The sequence below is a fragment of the Callospermophilus lateralis genome, chromosome 13 (genome assembly GCF_048772815.1).
Source record: "Callospermophilus lateralis isolate mCalLat2 chromosome 13, mCalLat2.hap1, whole genome shotgun sequence".
Classification (NCBI taxonomy): Eukaryota; Metazoa; Chordata; class Mammalia; order Rodentia; family Sciuridae; genus Callospermophilus; species Callospermophilus lateralis.
In genome coordinates this window covers 61,277,866-61,298,189 of record NC_135317.1, presented here as the reverse complement: position 1 = coordinate 61,298,189, position 20,324 = coordinate 61,277,866, and the positions used below count along the sequence as shown (strand labels likewise).

Sequence of the window (20,324 nt, the reverse complement as noted above, 5' to 3'; positions counted from 1 at the left end):
TCTTTTTACCTGATCTGGTAGATATTTGTGTACCTGTCTGATTTTCTGGATTAGGCTATAAGTTCCTTGAAGGCATCTTTGGGTTGCCAGAATAACTTGCATTCTTTAATGCTAATTATTAATGTATTACTTGAATACATTATGTATTATAAATGTATTACTTCATACAAAATAAAGAGTTCTATAGTGTATTTTTATGTGTGTAAAATTTCTCACATTTTAGTCATTCTTCCCACCAAGTTGATAGTTGATACCACTGGAAATTTTGTGATTAATAACATTTTGAAATGCCTCCCCTTAAGGGACAGGAGTAACCAGGAAGAGTTATTAAGGGAAACAGAAAGGAATGAACCAAGGGAGAAAGGACTTTTAGGCAAGAAGGGATAGCCAGATGTGTTTAATATTTCTCAAATCAGGAAGGTGGAAACCAAGAATAGTTGGTTGATTTTAGTAGAGCAAAAGAATCCTGAGAACAAAGGGCAGGCCACAAGGATTCAAGGTTTAGATGGTTGGTCAGGAATGGGAGGTCTCAGTTCAAAGCCCGTACACTGGGAGGTGTAGCTCTGCTCAGAGGAAAGAGGAGAAAGAAGACTGTTTTCAGACATGCCATAAAGACCAAGAAGGAAAATCTTTGTAAGCTTTTAAAAGAGGAAAATTTACTCAGGGGTATTATTGTAATATAAATTACCCTTTTAAAAATAGGCCCCCATTTGATATCATGTGAGCATAAGTTGGCCCTGTTTATTTGTTTTAACAGTTATTTCTGATCCATTTCCAGAGTAAGCCCTATAATAAGGTGGCTGAGAATCTGTAAGTATCCTTGAGGGACTTCCCATTGGATACCAACCCAGCACAGCAGTAACACCTTGGACCAGTATCCAACAGCATGCCCACTAACTCCGATTCACACTGCCCCCACCAGCACATTTATGTCACCCTCAGTTTCTGTCTCCTTTTCCTATAGAATTTGGAAGGGTCTGTCAGATTTGTATACTATTTGAGATTTTTATCTATTGAAAAACTGATGGGACCTGTGACCGACTGGCAGAACAGGCCCAGGGGCCCGCTGGTGTGATAGACACGTCACCCCAATTGGAGGAGGGGCAGAGCAGAGCCGCTGCCCCGCCGCCCGCGCCTGCAAGGTAGGCAGACCTGCGACCGACCATCAGAACAGGCCCAGCAGCCTGCCGGCGGGGTAGACATGTCACCCCAATTGGAGGAAGGGCCCAGCTGCTGCCTGCAAGGTAGGCAGACCACGTGTCCCGGAGAAGGGGTCCAGCGGCCCACCGGCCTAGTTGAAAGATCACCCCAATTGGAGAAGGGGCACGGCCGCCGCCCGTGCCTGCAAGGTAGGCAGACCTGCAACCTGGAGAACAGGCCCAGCAGCCAGCCAGCATGGTAGACAGATCACCCCTATTGGAGGAGAGGCCCAGCCATTGCCCGCAAGGTAGGCAGACCACGCGACCTGGAGAAGGGGCCCAGTGGCCTGCCAGCATGATAGACAGATCACCCCAATTAGAGAAGGAGAACAGATGCCACCCGCCCCTGCAAGGGAGACTTTGTAACTATACAAGAGCAATATAAATATATGGGGGGAAAATTCAATAACACAACAGTTTCACCAAGCAGAAAGAAACTCGAGCAGTATGAAAAAACAAGGAAAGAAAGGACCACAAGCAATGCAGGTCAACTCAACTTTAGAAGAGGTAATAGCTGCAGCAGATGGAATGTCAGATAAAGAATTCAGGATTTACGTGCTTCAGATGATCTGGAGTCTCAAGGAAGACATTAGACAGCAAAATCAGACAATGAAAGATCACTTCAACAATGAATTACATAAACAAATCCAAGAAGCAAAAGATCAACTATACAGGGAGATAGAGGTTATAAAAAACAAACAAACAGAAATCCTAGAAATGCAGGAAGCAATAAACCAACTTAAAAACTCAAATGAGAATACTACCAGCAGAGTAGAACACTTAGAAGAAAGAACATCAGACAATGAAGACAAAGTATTTCAACTTGAAAAGAACATAGACAGCTCAGCGAGACTCTTAAGAAACCATGAGCAGAACATCCAAGAAATATGGGATAACATAAAGAGACCAAACTTAAGGAAGGTATAGAGATCCAAACCAAAGAAATGAGCAATCTGTTCAACGAAATAATATGAGAAAACTTTCCAGACTTGAAGAATGAGACAGAATCCCAAATCCTAGAAGCCTACAGGATGCTGAACGTGCAAAATCATAAGAGATCCACACCTAAACACATTATAATGAAGATGCCCAACATACAGAATAAGGAGAGAATTTTAAAAGCTTCAAGAGAAAGGAAACAGATTACATTTAGGGGTAAACCAATCAGGATAACAGCTAATCTTTCAACACAGACTCTGAAAGCTAGAAGATCCTGGAACAACATATTTCAAACCATGAAAGAAAATGGGTTCCAACCAAGAATTGTGTATCCAGCGAAATTAAGCTTCAGGATGGAAGATGACATTAAAACCTTCCACGATAAACAAAAGCTAAAAGAATTTGCAGCTAGAAAACCATCTCTTCAAAACATTCTCGGCAAAACATTACAGGAAAAGGAAATGGAAAATAACAATGAAAACTAACAGTGGGAGGTAGTACAGTAAAGGGAAAAAAATAATCAAAGAGGAAAAACAAACCATGTTAAATAACATAAATAAACAAATATGGCTGGAAGAACAATCCATTCTCAATAATAACCCTAAATTTTAATGGCTTAAACTCACCAATTAAGAGACCCAGGCTAGTAGAGTGGATCAAAAAAAAAAAAAAAGATCCAACAATATGCTGCCTACAGGAGACGCATTTGATAGGAAAAGACATACATAGACTGAAGGTGAAAGGTTGGGAAAAATCATATCACTCATATGGACTTCGGAAACAAGCAGGAATGTCCATACTCATCAAATAAAATAGATTTCAAGCCAAAGTTAATCAAAAGGGATAAAGAGGGACACTACATACTGCTCAAGGGCATACACCAACAAGACATAACAATCATAAATATATATGCTCCAAACAATGGTGCAGCTATGTTCATCAAACAAACTCTTCTCAAGTTCCAGAGTCTAATAGACCACCATACAATAATTATGGGAGACATCAACACACCTCTCTCACCACTGAACAGATCTTCCAAACAAAAGTTGAATAAAGAAACTATAGAACTCAATAATACAATTAATAACCTAGACTTAATTGACATATATAGAATATACCACCCAACATCAAGCAGTTACACTTTTTTCTCAGCAGCACATGGATCCTTCTCAAAAATAGATCATATATTATGTCACAGGGCAACCCTTAGACATTATAAAGGAGTAGAGATAATACCATGCATCTTATCTGATCATAATGGAAAGAAACTGGAAAACAATGATAAAAGAAGGAAGGAAAAAATCATGCATCACTTGGAGAATGAACAATAGGTTACTGAATGATCAATGGGTTATAGAAGACATCAAGGAGGAAATTAAAAAATTCTTAGAGATAAATGAAAACACAGACACAACATATCGGAATCTATGGGAAACAATGAAAGCAGTTCTAAGAGGAAAATTCATTGCCTGGAGTTCATTCCTTAAAAAAAGGAAAAACCAACAAATAAATGATCTCACACTTCATCTCAAAATCCTAGAAAAAGAAGAGCAAAACAACAGCAAAAGAAGTAGAAGGCAAGAAATAATTAAAATCAGAGCTGAAATTAATGAAATCAAAACAAAAGAAACAATTGAAAAAATTGACAAAACTAAAAGTTGTTCTTTGAAAAAATAAATAAGATCGACAGACCCTTAGCCATGCTAACGAAAAGAAGAAGAGAACTCAAAGTACTAGCATACGGGATGAAAAAGCCAATATCACAACAGACACTTCAGAAATACAGAAGATAATTAGAAATTATTTTGAATCCTTATACTCCAATAAAATAGAAGATAGTGAAGGCATCGATAAGTTTCTTAAGACATATGATCTGCCCAGATTGAGTCAGGAGGATATAGACAACCTAAACAGACCAATATCAATTGAGGAAATAGAAGAAGCCATCAAAAGACTACCAACTAAGAAAAGCCCAGGACCAGATGGATATACAGCAGAGTTTTACAAAACCTTTAAAGAAGAACTAATACCAACACTTTTCAAGCTATTCCAGGAAATAGAAAAAGAGGGAGAACTTCCAAATTCATTCTACGAGGCCAACATCACCCTGATTCCTAAACCAGACAAAGATACTTCAAAGAAAGAAAACTACAGACCAATATCTCTAATGAATCTAGATGCAAAAATCCTCAATAAAATTCTGGCGAATTGGATACAAAAACATACCAAAAAAATTGTGTACCATGATCAAGTAGGATTCATCCCTGGGATGCAAGGCTGGTTCAATATACGGAAATCAATAAATGTTATTCACCACATAAATAGACTTAAAGATAAGAACCATGTGATCATCTCAATAGATGCAGAAAAAGCATTCGACAAAGTACAGCATCCCTTTATGTTCAAAACTCTAGAAAAACTAGGGATAACAGGAACATACCTCAATATTGTAAAAGCTATCTATGCTAAGCCTCAGGCTAGCATCATTCTGAACGGAGAAAAATTGAAGGCATTCCCTCTAAAATCTGGAACAAGAGTGGGATGCCCTCTATCACCACTTCTGTTCAACATAGTTCTCAAAACACTGGCCAAAGCAATTAGACAAAAGAAATTAAAGGCCTAAAAATAGGAAAAGGACTTAAATTATTACTATTTGCAGATGACATGATTCTATACCTAGCAGACCCAAAAGGATCTACAAAGAAACTATTAGAGCTAATAAATGATTTCAGCAAAGTGGCAGGATATAAAATCAATACGCATAAATCAAAGGCATTCCTGTATATCAGCGACAAATCCTCTGAAATGGAAATGAGGACAACCACTCCATTCACAATATCCTCAAAAAATAAAATAAAATACTTGGGAATCAACCTAACAAAAGAGGTGAAAGACTTATACAGTGAAAACTACAGAAACCTAAAGAGAGAAATAGAAGAAGATCTTAGAAGATGGAAAAATATACCCTGTTCATGGATAGGCAGAACTAACATCATCAAAATGGCAATATTACCAAAAGTTCTCTATAGGTTTAATGCAATGCCAATCAAAATCCCAACGGCATTTCTTGTAGAAATAGAGAAAGCAATCATGAAATTCATATGGAAAAATAAAAGACCCAGAATAGCAAAAACAACTCTAAGCAGGAAGTGTGAATCAGGCGGTATAGTGATTCCAGACTTCAAACTATACTACAGAGCAATAGTAACAAAAACAGCATAGTACTGGTACCAAAACAGGTGGGTGGACCAATGGTACAGAATAGAGGACACAGAAACCAATCCACAATATTACAACTATCTTATATTTGATAAAGGGGCTAAAAGCATGCAATGGAGGAAGGATAGCATCTTCAACAAATGGTGCTGGGAAAACTGGAAATCCATATGCAACAAAATGAAACTGAATCCCTTTCTCTCGCCATGCACAAAAGTTAACTTAAAATGGATCAAGGAGCTTGATATCAAATCAGAGACACGGTGTTATAGAAGAAAAAGTTGGCTATGATCTACATACTGTGGGGTCAGGCTCCAAATTCCTCAATAGGACACCCATAGCACAAGAGTTAATAACTAGAATCAACAAATGGGACTTACTCAAACTAAAAAGCTTTTTCTCAGCAAAAGAAACAATAAGAGAGGTAAAAGGGAGCCTACATCCTGGGAACAAATCTTTACTCCTCACACTTCAGATAGAGCCCTAATATCCAGAGTATACAAAGAACTCAAAAAATTAAACAATAAGAAAACAAATAACCCAATCAACAAATGGGCCAAGGACCTGAACAGACACTTCTCAGAGGAGGACACACAATCAATCAACAAGTACATGAAAAAATGCTCACCATCTCTAGCAGTCAGAGAAATACAAATCAAAACCACCCTAAGATACCATCTCACTGCAGTAAGATTGGCAGCCAAAGTCAAACAACATTATGAAGTCAAACAACAACAAGTGCTGGCGAGGATGTGGGGAAAAGGGTACACTTGTACATTGCTGGTGGGACTGCAAATTGGTGTGGCCAATTTGGAAAGCAGTATGGAGATTTCTTGGAAAGCTGGGAATGGAACCACCATTTGACCCAGCTATTCCCCTTCTCGGTCTATTCCCTAAAGATCTAAAAAGAGCATGCTACAGGGACACTGCTACATCCATGTTCATAGCAGCACAATTCACAATAGCAAGACTGTGGAACCAACCTAGATGCCCTTCAATAGACAAATGGATAAAAAAAATGTGGCATTTATACACAATGGAGTATTACTCTGCATTAAAAAATGACAAAATCATAGAATTTGCAGGGAAATGGATGGCATTAGAGCAGATTATGCTAAGTGAAGCTAGCCAATCCCTAAAAAACAAATGCCAAATGTCTTCTTTGATATAAGGAGAGTAACTAAGAACAGAGTAGGGAGGACGAGCATGAGAAGAAGATTAACATTAAACAGGGATGAGAGGTGGGAGGGAAAGAGAGAGAGAAGGGAAATTGCATGGAAATGGAAGGAGACCCTCAGGGTTATACAAAATTACATACAAGAGGAAGTGAGGGGAAAGGGAAAAAAAACAAGAGGGAGAAATTAATTACAGTAGATGGGGTAGAGAGAGAAGAGGGGAGGGGAGGGGAGGGGGTATAGTAGAGGATAGGAAAGGCAGCAGAATACAACAGACACTAGTATGGCAATATGTAAATCAGTGGAATCAGTGGATGTGTAACCGATGTGATTCTGCAATCTGTATACGGGATAAAAATGGGAGTTCATAACCCACTTGAATCAAAATGTGAAATATGATATATCAAGAACTATGTAATGTTTTGAACAACCAACAATAAAAATTATAAAAAAAAAAAAGAAAATCTGACGGGAACTTACATACAGCAATGTCTTGGATGGACTGCAGGCCTCATCTCAGCTGCTGGCAGAGCAGTAGTGCCTTAGGGACAGCTGCCATGCAGGTTAAGCTAGACAGATTCCCTGCTAGAATCCAGGTGCCCAGAGGTAGATGGAATTTGCAACTAGACTGTGGTGTTACCTAAATAGTCCCAAAATTAGAGCAGGTGGGTGAAGATATATGTTTGATGTGCAGAATGTATGCTAGTAAAAGGAATGGTCCTTTTGAAACTTCTTCTCATGCAAACAAATGATTCATTTTTCGAAGAAAATAATATGCAGGTACTTTATTCTTTAATATATTCCTCGAACCCAGGCTCACTAAGAGTGAAATTAGTTGGGGGTGGGGAGTACATATTTAGAGGGAGAGATTTATAGGCCATTTTTAATTTTCTTTACTTCTCCCATTTTCATTAGATTTTTAGCTTGATATTACAACCATTGTCTGGATTTCATATTGTACATGAAACCTGTGTTTTACAAGTAGTGTCCACAGTGATATCATATCCTAGCATAGATATCAGGAGGAAAAGAAATGCCCTCAGTAATTTTGTGATGTTTGGGAGAAACACTTGTCTGAGTAAAACATAGAATAATTGGGCTTTCCTCTGTGCTGCCTTTTATACTCAGGACGGCAATTCCATTTCTTAAGTGTGAACAGTTGTCTCGAAAAAAGGCCAGCATATGAAACATCTGCTGTGTGAGGAAGTGGAATTGTAATATAGTAAGGTTAAATGTGTTTGGAAGAAATGTGTTGAAGTCACTAATGCCATAAAGTTTCCATATGTAGTCAGTACACGTATATGGCATATAGCAGTGCTGTAAAATCAAAACCAAATGTTTTCAAAGGGTAGAAAAGCAATTATTGAAAGAGGTTTTTAAGGTTGCTATGCATGTGTGTGCAGATTTTTCACGAACACAAAACAAAAAAATCATTATATGGGTAAATTAAACCACAGTATGAAAACTAAGCAATTTGGGGCCCACTACCTTCTATTGATAACATGTTTGTAGGTAAAAATGCATAACTTCTGGTTCATTTGAAAGAAAATGGATCCGTTTAAAATAAAGTGTAATGAATAATTGTATGAGCCTAAAGCTATTTTCATTTCATATTGCTGATATTTTAAAGGTCTAAAATGTAAAGGACTCTTTTAAAGTCTGAAGGAATGAACAGTTCTCATACATGCTATAGAAACAAAGGACTTTATTGCTTCAAAACCAGTTACTTTCATCTTAGTTTGCATTTGGTGGAGGAGGAAATAAAGCAAGGAGAATACTTTTGCATTGGGCGTGTTCAAGAAACGTGAAAACTTCTGGCTACTTGGTGTTTACATTTGAACAACCACAGTTGGCATGTTGTGATTTATGTTCTCATTACATTCAAAATAAATTTTTAAAGGTCATTCTGACTTATCTAGTAAAATTTTTCCTTAATGATTTTTTTGGGCGGGGAGTTGAGGGGAGGATACCAGGGTGTTTAACATAGCCCTTTTTAATTTTTTTTAATTTTGAGACTAGGGCCTCACTAAGGTGCTGAGGCTGGCTTTGCACTTGGCATCTTCCTGCCTCAGCCTCCCAAGCCTCTGGGATTACATGCATGTGCTACAGTGCTTGGCTCCTTTATGTGTTTTTTAATCCAGCATTTGTAGTCAAGTAAATAATATTCAAGCTTAGAGTCCTGTGGATCTATGTGATTTTGCACAGAGAAGTCGGCACTTGATGGGGCCAAGAATTTTTAGTTCTGAATATGATGAAGAGAATATTTGAGGCAAGGTTACTTTTTCTATATGTCTTTAGTTTCTCTTTAGTTTGAAGAAAAAAAGGACAGCATAGTAATTAAGAGCCAGAGTTCAGAACCAGACTGTCTAGGTTCCTGGTGTTATGACTTGAAATAAGTTCCTTAACCTAATGTATCTCAGTTTTGTCACATAAAGTAGATGTCAGGATTAATGTGATAATTGTCTATGGAAAGCACAGGAGCAACTAGTACTTCAGTAAGTTCAGACTATCATCATTTGTTTTTAAAAATAACTTTGAAAGAGCAGAAATGAGGAATGCTTATGAGAGTCCCTTAAATCAAATTTGTGTTATATTTTAATTCCCTTATTAGGATTGTGATTTGAGGTAAATATTGCCATAAAGCCAGATCTATGAAGTCAAGAGAGCAGAATATAAAAATTAGTAATCCATTCTTAGTGAAATATAGTAGCTTCTTTCAGACACTTACAGCCATCAGCTTTATTTGTATCTATTAGTCTGGTTTTGAAGAAATGATTTATAAATATATAAGTAAGAAACCTACTTCAGATGAACCAGAAAGAGCTATCACAACAGCCAAATAAGCTAATATTGTTGAGAATTTGAGAGGAGTGGTCCACAAATTAAATATTTTGAGTTTTTCTCCTAATAATAATGATTCAAGAAACCAGAAACTTTGCTGGATGCCTTTTAAAGTTTAGAAAAATGACAGTTTAGTCAGCTCTTTATTGGGCACTCAAATCATATAAAACCAGAAGTGTCAATACCTTAAGGCATGGATTGTCTCTCCCTCTGCAGATAGCCCACACTTTCCTTGAGTGAATATTACTTGCTTTACCCCAAAGGCATCTCTCTTGAGATTGCCCTCATTCTCAAGGGAATGTATATTTCTACTTCCTAAATAAATTGGTCTATATCTTTGGGGGGGGGGAGATAATAAGGCATTGTCCAGGGTGTTATGGAAGTGGGAGCGGGGAGTATGTGTATACAGAAATGTGTCTTGTGTTTTAAGGTGGTACATGAGGTATGGGAAGGGTATCTGGAAAAAAATTCCATTGGTGGAATTTGGAAATGGACAAAAGATTCTAAGGTGTAGGAAGAGACCAAAGCCAGACTCCAGTGGCTGTAGAGTAGAAGAACCCAAGTGTGTGTTCATTTAGTTCCTGGGTATTTATTAAGCATCTCCTTCAAGGTACTGTTTTAGAAACTGATGCTAAACCAAATAAAGATCTATGTCCTCATGAAACTCACAGTTAGTGGATATATTCATTATAGTTTGAGCTCGAAGAACTAAGGGTTATGGAAAGTGTTTGGATTGGTTATTTGTCAGATTTACACTACATGAATCTGTTTATAGACTGATTTCTTTAGTTTACTGGACTGGTAGAGCAAAGGTGTGGAGAAAGGAAATGACAGAAACAGAAGTTCTAGTAGAGGCTACAAGGAGGATGAATCTTTTGTTAAAATTCTTTTTTCTTTCCATTTATAAAGTAGAGCTTTTTAAAAAAAAATACATTTATTTTATTTGTTTTTATGTGGTACTGAGAATCAAACCCAGGGCCTTGTATGTGCTAAGCAGTGCTCTACCACTGAGCCACAACCCCAGCCCAAAGTAGGGCTTTTTAAAAATATTTTTAGTTGTATATGGACATAATACATTTATTTATTTATTTATTTATTTATTTATTTATTTATTTATTTATTTATTTATTTATGTGATGCTGAGGATCAAACCCAGTGCCTCACACACGCTAGGCAATCACTTCACTACTAAACTACAACCCCAGACCAAAGTAGTAGGGCTTTTTGATCTTTTCCAGGCATAGGTATAAAATGTTATTTTTTCATATACACAGACATTACTCTTATATATGACATATTACCAGTGCAACTTTATCACAAAAATGAAAGGATAATAATATTGTAACTTTCTACAATTACATATAAATACTTTTTATCCTATAAGCTCTTTTATTGATAAATGCCCATTCTAGGTCAAATGTTGCTATAACATAAGGACTGAGCATATTGTTCTCTTATATAGCAAAAAACTCTACACTGACTCTAAGAAGCCCCCTTTGTGTTTTCTTTATGCTTTATAGTTATGCAGCCCTGCTAGCTGACTGGCCAGTAGTGGTCTTGGGTATGTGCACTGTGTTTATCGTGGTCTGTGCTTTGGTTGGAGTTTTAGTACCAGAGCTTCCTGACTTCTCTGATCCACTGCTGGTAAGGAGGACTGAATTTATCTATTTTCTTTAGCCTAAAAACATCTCCATGAATTAATACCTTAATACTTATTGCATTCTGTTATTTAATGTTCCATTTCTTGTAAAACCTTCTCCAGACATCAGTTGAGTATTTAACTCTCTTTCTGAAAAGTAAAATGTGTTTTATCTATTTTCTCAGGTTCTCAAAAGATCAAGGTTACTTGCTTGCACTAAAAAATCTGGAAATTTTGCTTCTGTGTCTCCATGTTTAAGTTAAAAGGCAATCTATTTAAGAATTTTACAATATGCAGATTCTTTATCTATTAAGAACCTATTAAAGAAAATTATTTTCAGAAACTTTTTAAGAGTGAGGGTCTACCCCCAGCTCCCCAAAATAAGTTAAAGGAATCTCAGTATTACTAACAAATAACAGAATCTATTTTTAATTAATGTTCCTTTGGAATCAAATAATAATAATAATAATTAAGAATAATGATATGTTCTCTGTAAAACACTATAACATTGCATAATGTAATTCAATTTGATCATAACATTTACAAGATTAAAAATAAGTATTTACTAAATACTTAGGCATGAATTAGAAAAATAAGCTTCTGATAAGTTTGTTTTCCCCTTTCCTGAGACAGGCAGTATACCACAGAATCAAACTGTTTTGTCACAATAAGTAGGTGATCATTATCATGTCAAGTCATCTTGTTTTAATGCAGCTCACCTTTGGAGTAGCTGTGAGGAATGTTTCTATTTTCTGTTGAAAATTATACATCACTTTGACATTGCTTTCCCAAGCTATTATTATAAACATACTTAGCCTAAAATGAAATACACTAATGAGAGCTTTAATATTTTGCCTTAGGGTTTTGAACCACGAGGGACTGCAATCGGACAGAGACTGGTCACATGGAATAACATGGTGAAAAATACAGGATACAAAGCAACATTAGCAAATTATCCTTTTAAATATGCAGATGAACAAGCCAAAAGGTAATTATTTATTTTATATAACTTTTAGACAAAATATTGCTTAGTGAATTCTTTAAATCTCCGAGCAAAAAGCTTAAATGTGAGACAAAATCTTTTGCCATAGAATTTGCTTAACTTGTCACTGCTTTATAAGATTTTGTTATAGTAGGATGAAAAGATGAGGGTTTTTTTTTTCCTTTTTCAGAAGTGAGAAAATTAAAATAGTTGTTTGTAATAATCTTTCCAATTTAATATCAAGTACTAAATAGGTTATGGCTTTGAGAATATATAGCTCCTGGTATGCTTATCAACCTCAAAATAGCTAGAACTTTATTGAAGATCCAATTGTTGTTCCATTTTCAGCCATCGAGATGATAGGTGGTCAGATGATCATTATGAAAGAGAAAAAAGAGAAGTGGACTGGAACTTCCACAAAGACAGCTTTTTCTGTGATGTTCCAAGTAAGTAGCATCCTAGATGAACAAATCCTTCAGCAGTTTCCAAGCATGCAGGGTGGAAAATGATCACAGTATAAAAGCAGTATGTGGCTAGTCATACAACTTAATTATTTCTGTCATACTTAAAGAGATTTTAGTTGAATTACTTATTTTACTCCTCTAGATTAGTCAACCACAAGTCTGAATTTATTTGTAATAAAAATCAAGATGATTAAATTATATTTAATTTTAAGAAATATATAAATCTAATAAAATTCAAAATTTCAATTTATGTTTCAGATTCTTTATACTATTTATTTCTAGCAAGTTACAAGAACATAGTTTTAGATTGAATCCTGAAATAATATATTGTATTATCAAAATTTTTTTGAAGCTTTAATTCATTCAAAAAACATATAGTAAGAGCCTTCTATGTGCCTGCTTTGCCACTTAGTAATAGAAACAGAGATATGAACAAAATAAAGACCAGAAGTCCAAAGCTTGAATTCTCAAGGGCCTGGCAAATAATGTGAGTAAAATGTAAGATGGTTAGAATTGATGGTGACTATGAAGCACCAGAGAACACCTGTCCTATCTAAAAGAAATCAGCTGATACTCAGCTACAGCGAATATGGGCTTGTGGAAATGAGGGTCCAAATATTGCAAGAAATTCCCTGAGGAAAATTAAAATTAAAAATTTTAATTTCTAATTAAAATTAGAAATCCTAATTTTAATGTGAAATTACAGATCTCTAAATATTGGCAGCACACTCATTAAATAAAATTCACTGTAACATAAAGTCAGCCTGATTACTCTCCAGCTGCCGGAGAAAAAGGAGCATGAGGAATAGAAGAAATGCAGATGAATACATAAGACACTGATTAGCTGTATTGATTAGAAGCAAGTAGTTGTGGATAACTACAATTTCTGATTAAGTGTATATTACCATTACAACTCTTCTGGTTTCAGCATTTTTATTGGTGGTAAAGAGCCCTCTTAAGTGTACATGTATTTTCCTGTCTTCTTAGAATACTAGAAGACCTGATAGAATCTTTGATGTCTCTAGACTTGCCAAGACTCCAGATCTTTATTTAGAACACATTTCACTGTTTAGTAATAGAGAGAAAGAAAGAGGTTAGGCAGAATCTTTTAGGTTAGGCAGAATCTTATAGAATCTTATTGCTTAGGAAACAATAAAAGTTTCCTTTTCTGTCTCTTCTGTTTAAAAAAAAGGAGGAAAAACTGAGCGTGGGTTCGTTGAATGTTCTGGCTATTTTATTTCTCTCAAAGTGTTACTATACATTACTGCTTAATCAACATCTGGTTAGTTAATATCTTAACCAGAGAAAAGCATTAGCAAGTTCATGTTTATATTTCAGTTGTCAACACCAAATATTTGTCTCATAAGTAATAGGTTCTGCCTTGACCAAAGCCATTATCAGCTCTATGTAAATGAAGTGTTTGTTTCTATGAGGCTAATTTTGCTCCCAAATCAATATACATAAGATTATAGTTACTTGATAAAGGCAAGAATTTACTAAAGAAAACTTGATGATCATGAATAAAACCTTTTTGTACAATAAAGCTTTTTTCATAAATTTACCGGTTAACTTTAATGCAATTTGGCATTTTAGGTAATATAAAATTAATCTACTTTTACTTGATATATACTAAATGCTTTCAATGACTGAAGAGACAGAAGCAATACTTATTGAGCACATATTTTCATTATCATGTAATTCTCACAGCCATTTGAGGTAGATATTGCTGTCACCATTTTATAAATGAGGAAGCAGACTCAGAGAAGCACAAATAATCAGTGGCAGGACCTGATTACAGCCAGATCTGACTCCAAAGACCATGTTCTTTCTAGTATATCACATACCTGCCTTACTGAGAAACATAGTTTGTATTAATCTGATTTCAAAATATTTTTTCTAGATTCTGTTGTACCAGAGACTTCAAGTACTCACCCAGAATATGCAGTATATTTGGGATCCTGGCTGGCATTCTATTCATATTTGTATTCAGTTTTCAGAAATTTAAAATTGATTACCTGCCATCTTTCCTCTGTAGTTAGCTGCCAGAGAAAATATCCTGATAATCTATTCTTGACATTCCCTAGTGCATCATTCTTCCATTTTACATACCATTATGGTGAAATTAAGAGGAAGGCATTTGATTAATTTCCCTGCTGAAAGTTCATATGTATGTTCCTTCCTAATTATAATCTGATCAGAAATAAATTTGTTTTGTATTTACTTACTATAATTTTAAGATAGAGTAAATAGACACAGGCTTTGAGTTAAGGCAATATTAAAGCCCAGTTTTTAAAAATTTTTATTTTTTGTATTCTGATTTGTATACATGACAGCAGAATGCATTATAATTCATATTACACATAGAGAGAGAGCACTAAAGCCCATTTCTGTTGGTTTATTTAACATTTTCTCCTGGAATTCATCATGGGAAAGAATTCCCTGCTAATGAATTGTCTATGTGGTTCCCCAACTTTTGTTTCTGAATTCTGAGTCTTATGAAATAAATGAATAATGTATAAACCTTCTTCTTTTCTTTTTTTCATACACCAGGTGACCGATATTCCAGAGTAGTATTTACCTCAGCAGGAGGAGAGACATTATGGAATTTACCCGCAATTAAATCAATGTGCAATGTAGATAATTCCAGGGTATGTAAAATAAAACTGAAATCTGTTTAGCACAAGTAAGGTTTATTATTGAAACTGCCCCTGGTGTCTGATGAGATGAAAGTACTTAAGAGGCTTACCTACTGAGGAGGAAACACCAGCAGGCCAGCGTTAGGTTCTTTCAGATCCCAGGATCAAAGTGTCCCTGTGTTGCCCCATCTTTACAACACACTATCTTCCTTAGTAAACAGCTCTTTTCCTTTGCCACTCATGTTCTCTCTCCATGATAGTCTCTTCTGTTATTTCCCAGCATATTGCCTTTCAGGATAATAGCTAAAATTGTATTTTCTCTCTTTTCTAATCTAGTTTCATTGTTGTCTTCATCCCCTCTGCCCAGGCAGTTGTCAGCATCTTAATTATGCTATTAAGTGCCTGCCTCTCTGGCAATCAATGGGTCATTTGAGCCAGTGACCTCAAAGGAAAATTTAGGGAACAGGCTAGGAAAGGGGACATCAAAGGGCATAACTACAGATGTATGTAAATGGCCCGACTAATACAAACCAGACTGCCCTAAATTCTAAACACCTTGCTGCTTTAGAAGACACCAGGATACAAGATGACACGCACCTCCTCCCTCAGTCTTCTCCAGAGCCAAACAGATGTCAGCACCAGAAGATATAAAGTCTTGGGTTTGGAAGAGCTGTCAATTTCATGTGTTCAGAGCCAGTTTCTCCAAGGAGAAACTGTTGTCTGGTATCGCTGATGGGCCTGTCCAAGCACAGCAACTTGGCAGAAAAGGAACTCATTATGTTCTTAGCATAAGTCTAAAATGTAAAATCATTGGTTAGTTAAAAATCAAATAATCTGCCCTGCTAATAGCTAGCCTGCCAACCCAATGCAATGTTCATTCTATCAACAGGATTTCTTAATGGAATAGAAGGTAGAAAGGACTCTTAGAGGTCACCAGACCAACAGTCTCATTGTGCTGACATGAGTACCTTCCAAGAAGTAAGTGGCCACATCCTCTAGTTAGTTGGTCCCAGAACTCCTGGCTTTACTCCATTCTCCATTCTCCGAGGCTATTTATACATTTTGAAAATGACTTTCCCTTTGATTAGAACATCAATATTCTGTCATTGCCACCTTCTCTTTATCCAACTCCAAATAAGCCAAAGCTATAAATGACCTAAACACATACCAAAGCTTCTTAATCAGTGGTCAGTTTTTTGTTTGCTGTATTTTCTTCTCTTCCACAGCTATCAGGTACTTAGATAGAGGCTGTGAACACATTTTTCCTTGTCATGTTTTGCAACACTTCTCACATAGGAAGTTAACTCTAAAGTAGTAGATGTGTAGGGACACTTTGTGTTAAGAGTTTATGCTATGTACTTGTACATGACTCAAAATGAACCTGTGGCTTTGGGATTTATAATACCTTTAAACAGATGAGAAGTTGAGCTTAGAGAAGTTAAGCCAGTCTGGTTACTTTATCATCACACTTTAGATGAGAGCATGTCATTAACTTCTATGTCTTTTACTCCTATACCTTTTACCTGGGATTGATCTTCAGACCCTGCCCCACTTTTCCTAAAGACTTGGAAGTGATTGAATTCATTGTTAATTAATAGCTCATGTTGTTGAGATATTGACCAAAGTTTTCTAAACACGGTGCTGTGAATTATTTCATTGAATCCTCGTGACAGAGTTGTGAACCAGATACCATTATTTGTCCATTTTATAGATGGGGAAAGTTTACACACATGGTAAGTGGCAGATTCAGGATTTGGAACCAGCCACTTCTAAATCCAGAATCTTTCCTCACTGTGATTTGTGATTCCATAGTGAAGAAGATACTCCCAACCCCATTTTTATTTAAGTTTGTTTACTGTATATGCCATTTCCTACTCAGATGAACTTTAATGAGTCAAAACGGCCTAGAGTAAGTATTTGGAATATTGTTGTTTCTGTTGTTGTTTTTAAGAGCTAGCAATTCCATGAGTGTGTGTGAGACCAAATGGATTCAAGAACTCAAAAGCCAATAAGCAATATTGTGCCATGATAGCTTTCATTAGTGAAAACAATGTCTGTGTGTGTGTGTTAGATGAAAAAATCAGCATATAGAGGTAGCTTACAAAAAGGTGTACACAATAAGAAACAAGTTAATTACATTAAGATAAAATAATGGGGAGGAAATAATAAAGCTAAGAGAGAGATTAAGTCTATGAGAATCCATACCCACAATCTGTATTTGCTGGTGGTGAGTTGCAGATTTGTCTCTAACCTCCCATAAGATGGAAGAGTTGGAGGAGGGGGATTAAAATCAGTGTCAAAAGTCACTGATAGGTTAATAAATATGTTTTTTTAAGCCAAATCCCTACTTTTGCTCATACTAAAAGGGAATCATTTTCCATAGTCTTCATAAAAGAAGAGTGATGTCACAAAGTTCTTAGCAGCGTGCTTATAATATTGTATCTTAAATGATTGGTAAAACACACCTTAGGTAGGCTGGTAATAAGAAAACCTGATGGCAAAAGCATTTCTACAAGGGATTAAAACAATCTAAATATTTGCTTTTTAAATGATTTGGCTTGGTGCATTTGCAAAAGTTATACTAAAAGAATAGAAAACACTTTGCTTGGAATGTTTCACTTTACTGGATTCACAATAAGGGTTGGACAGCTATGAGTTCAATTTTGTAATCTCTGGAAAGAACAGGATGAGCATATTTTCTAGGTCACCCATACACTTGCCAGTTAATTGGGAAGAGAGTAGTATTATGGTCTTCTTGTGGGAATCTGAGAAACAGACCCAAGACCCATGTCTGAATGAATGGTTGGTATGTCCAGTTCTAGATCCACACCAATAAATGAACAAATAGACAATGAAAAAGTATGGTTATCTGGCTGGACATGGTGGAATGTGCCTATTGTCCCAGCTAGTGATGATGTTGAGGTGGAAGAATTGTGAGTTCGAGATAACCAGAAGTTTGTTTCTGTAATCTCAACTCTCTGGAAATCGTTTACCCTTATTGGTCTTTGCACTTTGTAGACACTGGTGCTCTGAGAAGTCAGCTTGTAAAAAGGATTTGAAATGTGGTGCCTGAGACTCTGGCTTAGTAAGGTAACCTTTGAGGACAGCTAGAATTCCCCTGAAGCTTAGAGCTAAAAACCCAAAAGTATGTATTCTGGTCCTTATTTTAAAGAGGCCCATGGAGCCCTTGCCTTCTCTTTTCTCCCTAGGACTTTGTTACATGGGGAAGGAGAGTCTAGCAGTCAGTTGAACCTGGTATTAAGGGCTTAATTTTCCTCCCTTTATTCTTTTCTCAGCTTCTTGAAATATCGCCAACTTTAGTCAGTAGTTTTAAAAGTTAAGGTATCATTTTAAACTCTGCTGGTTTCTTCTTTTTCTCTCTTCTCTTCCTTTACCCCCTACTTTATGTCAACTCCACCCCTGCCACTATCTAACTAGGGAAATGTGCAAAGACATGTTATAACCACATAAGCAAAATGATTCCCTAAAATATCCAATTTGTGAATAACTAGAATTAGAAGGTTTGTATTTCTCCTGAGAGTTACAAGAAATTGCTTTCACGAACTCCATTTTTATTTTTATAAACTTCAAAGATTTTGAAATTATTCCAATGAATCTTTCTAAAAAATATGATAAAAATGTAACTGCCAATCTCGTTAAGCCCCACAGTATAATACATGCCTCTGTATTTTTCTATTTCAGACACAAATGACCAAGTTAGTGCCACTGTCATGAAATACTGACAGACTTTGGCACTCCTTCTGCAGTTCCACATAAGTCCTCATACACAATACGCACATTAAATTATTATTTTTTTTTTAGTATTGGGAATTGAACCCAGGCTCCCACACATGCTAGGCAAGTGCTCTACACACTGAGCTACATGACTAGCTCTTTTATTTTGTGACAGGGTTTCCATAACTTACCTAGGTTGACCCCAAATTTAATAATCCTTCTGCCTTAGCTGCCCTAAAAATTGAGATTATAAACATGTGCCACTGCACCTGATCATTATTTATCTTTTTATATGATTTCCCTGCTACCCTATGACCAACTTGAGGGTAAAGACCAGTTTATTTTGTATAGGTGCTCAGTGAATATTTTTCCCTTTTAATGGATGGACAGATAGGAATATATGGCTTTATTCCCTGAAAGTGTAGACAGTTCCCTGAAAGTATAGAGAGTTCCTGGATCTCTGATTCCTTTAAATTCAGGATGCTGGTATCCAACTCAGGGTAGCTAGAGGATACCAATCATGATGTCTTTTCTCTGTCCTTATTTCTTACCCTGTAAGAGTCCTCAAAAAATAGTTTTTCCAAAGGTGTGCATCAGCCAATATCACTTTTAAATTTGAGAATTGGTTCCTAGTAACTAACTAGTATTTATTTTTGATAGCAGCCCTCAAAGTAATAGTTGGTCTGTATTTATAATGTCCAACTTCTTAATCTTCGGTCAAATATACACATATTAAAAACTCCACTGTTATTGGAAAAGGTTATTTAAGGACAGATTTCTGTGCATTCTTTCCCGGTTTCACTCAGCAACCAGATTCCCTTTATCTTTGACATTTGATTATTTCAGCAACTGCAGATATGTTCCTTCTAGCTGATGTTGGGTTTCATAATGAATGCAATTCATTTTCTTCCTTTAGAAAACTGTCAGGCAGTAGGGTTGCATTTTCTTTTTTTTACCAGGCTGACCCCAGGAGCTTTCACAAAATTTCTTTGTGGGGTAAAACCAGTTATCTGCCATGAAAAGCAGAGAGATACCTTTCCAGGGTTCCCTGTAATTCCCAGGGTTCAGTTTTTCCCAAATGGCAGACATCAATGATTTTATCTGGAAGCAAATATGAATTATCCTATCTTAAGAAATGTTAATTATTGCTCTTCAGAAATGAGTTTAGAAGTAAAAGTCTGTGAAAGTAAATGCTATTTTACCATGTTTGAATAATAACCATCTTGCCTCATTTTTCTTTACTCCCAGAAAATTTATTTTAAAAAATAGCTTTCTTATGAAAATCTTCAAACATATGCAAAAGTAGACAAAATAGTATAATGTAGACAAAATAGTATAAAGAGACCCCATGTGTAGGTAACCCAGTTTCAATTGTTCCCAACACACACTCAATCTTGTTTCATCTGTACTCACCCTACTGATGAGTTCCAGTCCTTATCTCAGTAGCCAGTGTTTAGGGGATCATTGAGTAACTAGGCTCTTAGATAAACCAGAGTTC

General features: G+C 36.1%; 1 protein-coding gene across 7 annotated transcripts in view; it reads left to right on the top strand.

The window, feature by feature from the left end:
- Positions 1-20,324, top strand: part of Disp1 (dispatched RND transporter family member 1) — a 203,362-nt gene that overhangs the window by 177,013 nt on the left and 6,025 nt on the right. For all 7 annotated transcript variants that reach the window (XM_076831380.1, XM_076831381.1, XM_076831379.1 and 4 more), the window contains 4 exons: positions 10,891-11,014; positions 11,870-11,997; positions 12,340-12,437; positions 15,006-15,103. In XM_076831380.1, the coding sequence (XP_076687495.1) occupies positions 10,891-11,014; positions 11,870-11,997; positions 12,340-12,437; positions 15,006-15,103 (448 nt within the window). The remainder of the gene's footprint in view (positions 1-10,890; positions 11,015-11,869; positions 11,998-12,339; positions 12,438-15,005; positions 15,104-20,324) is intronic.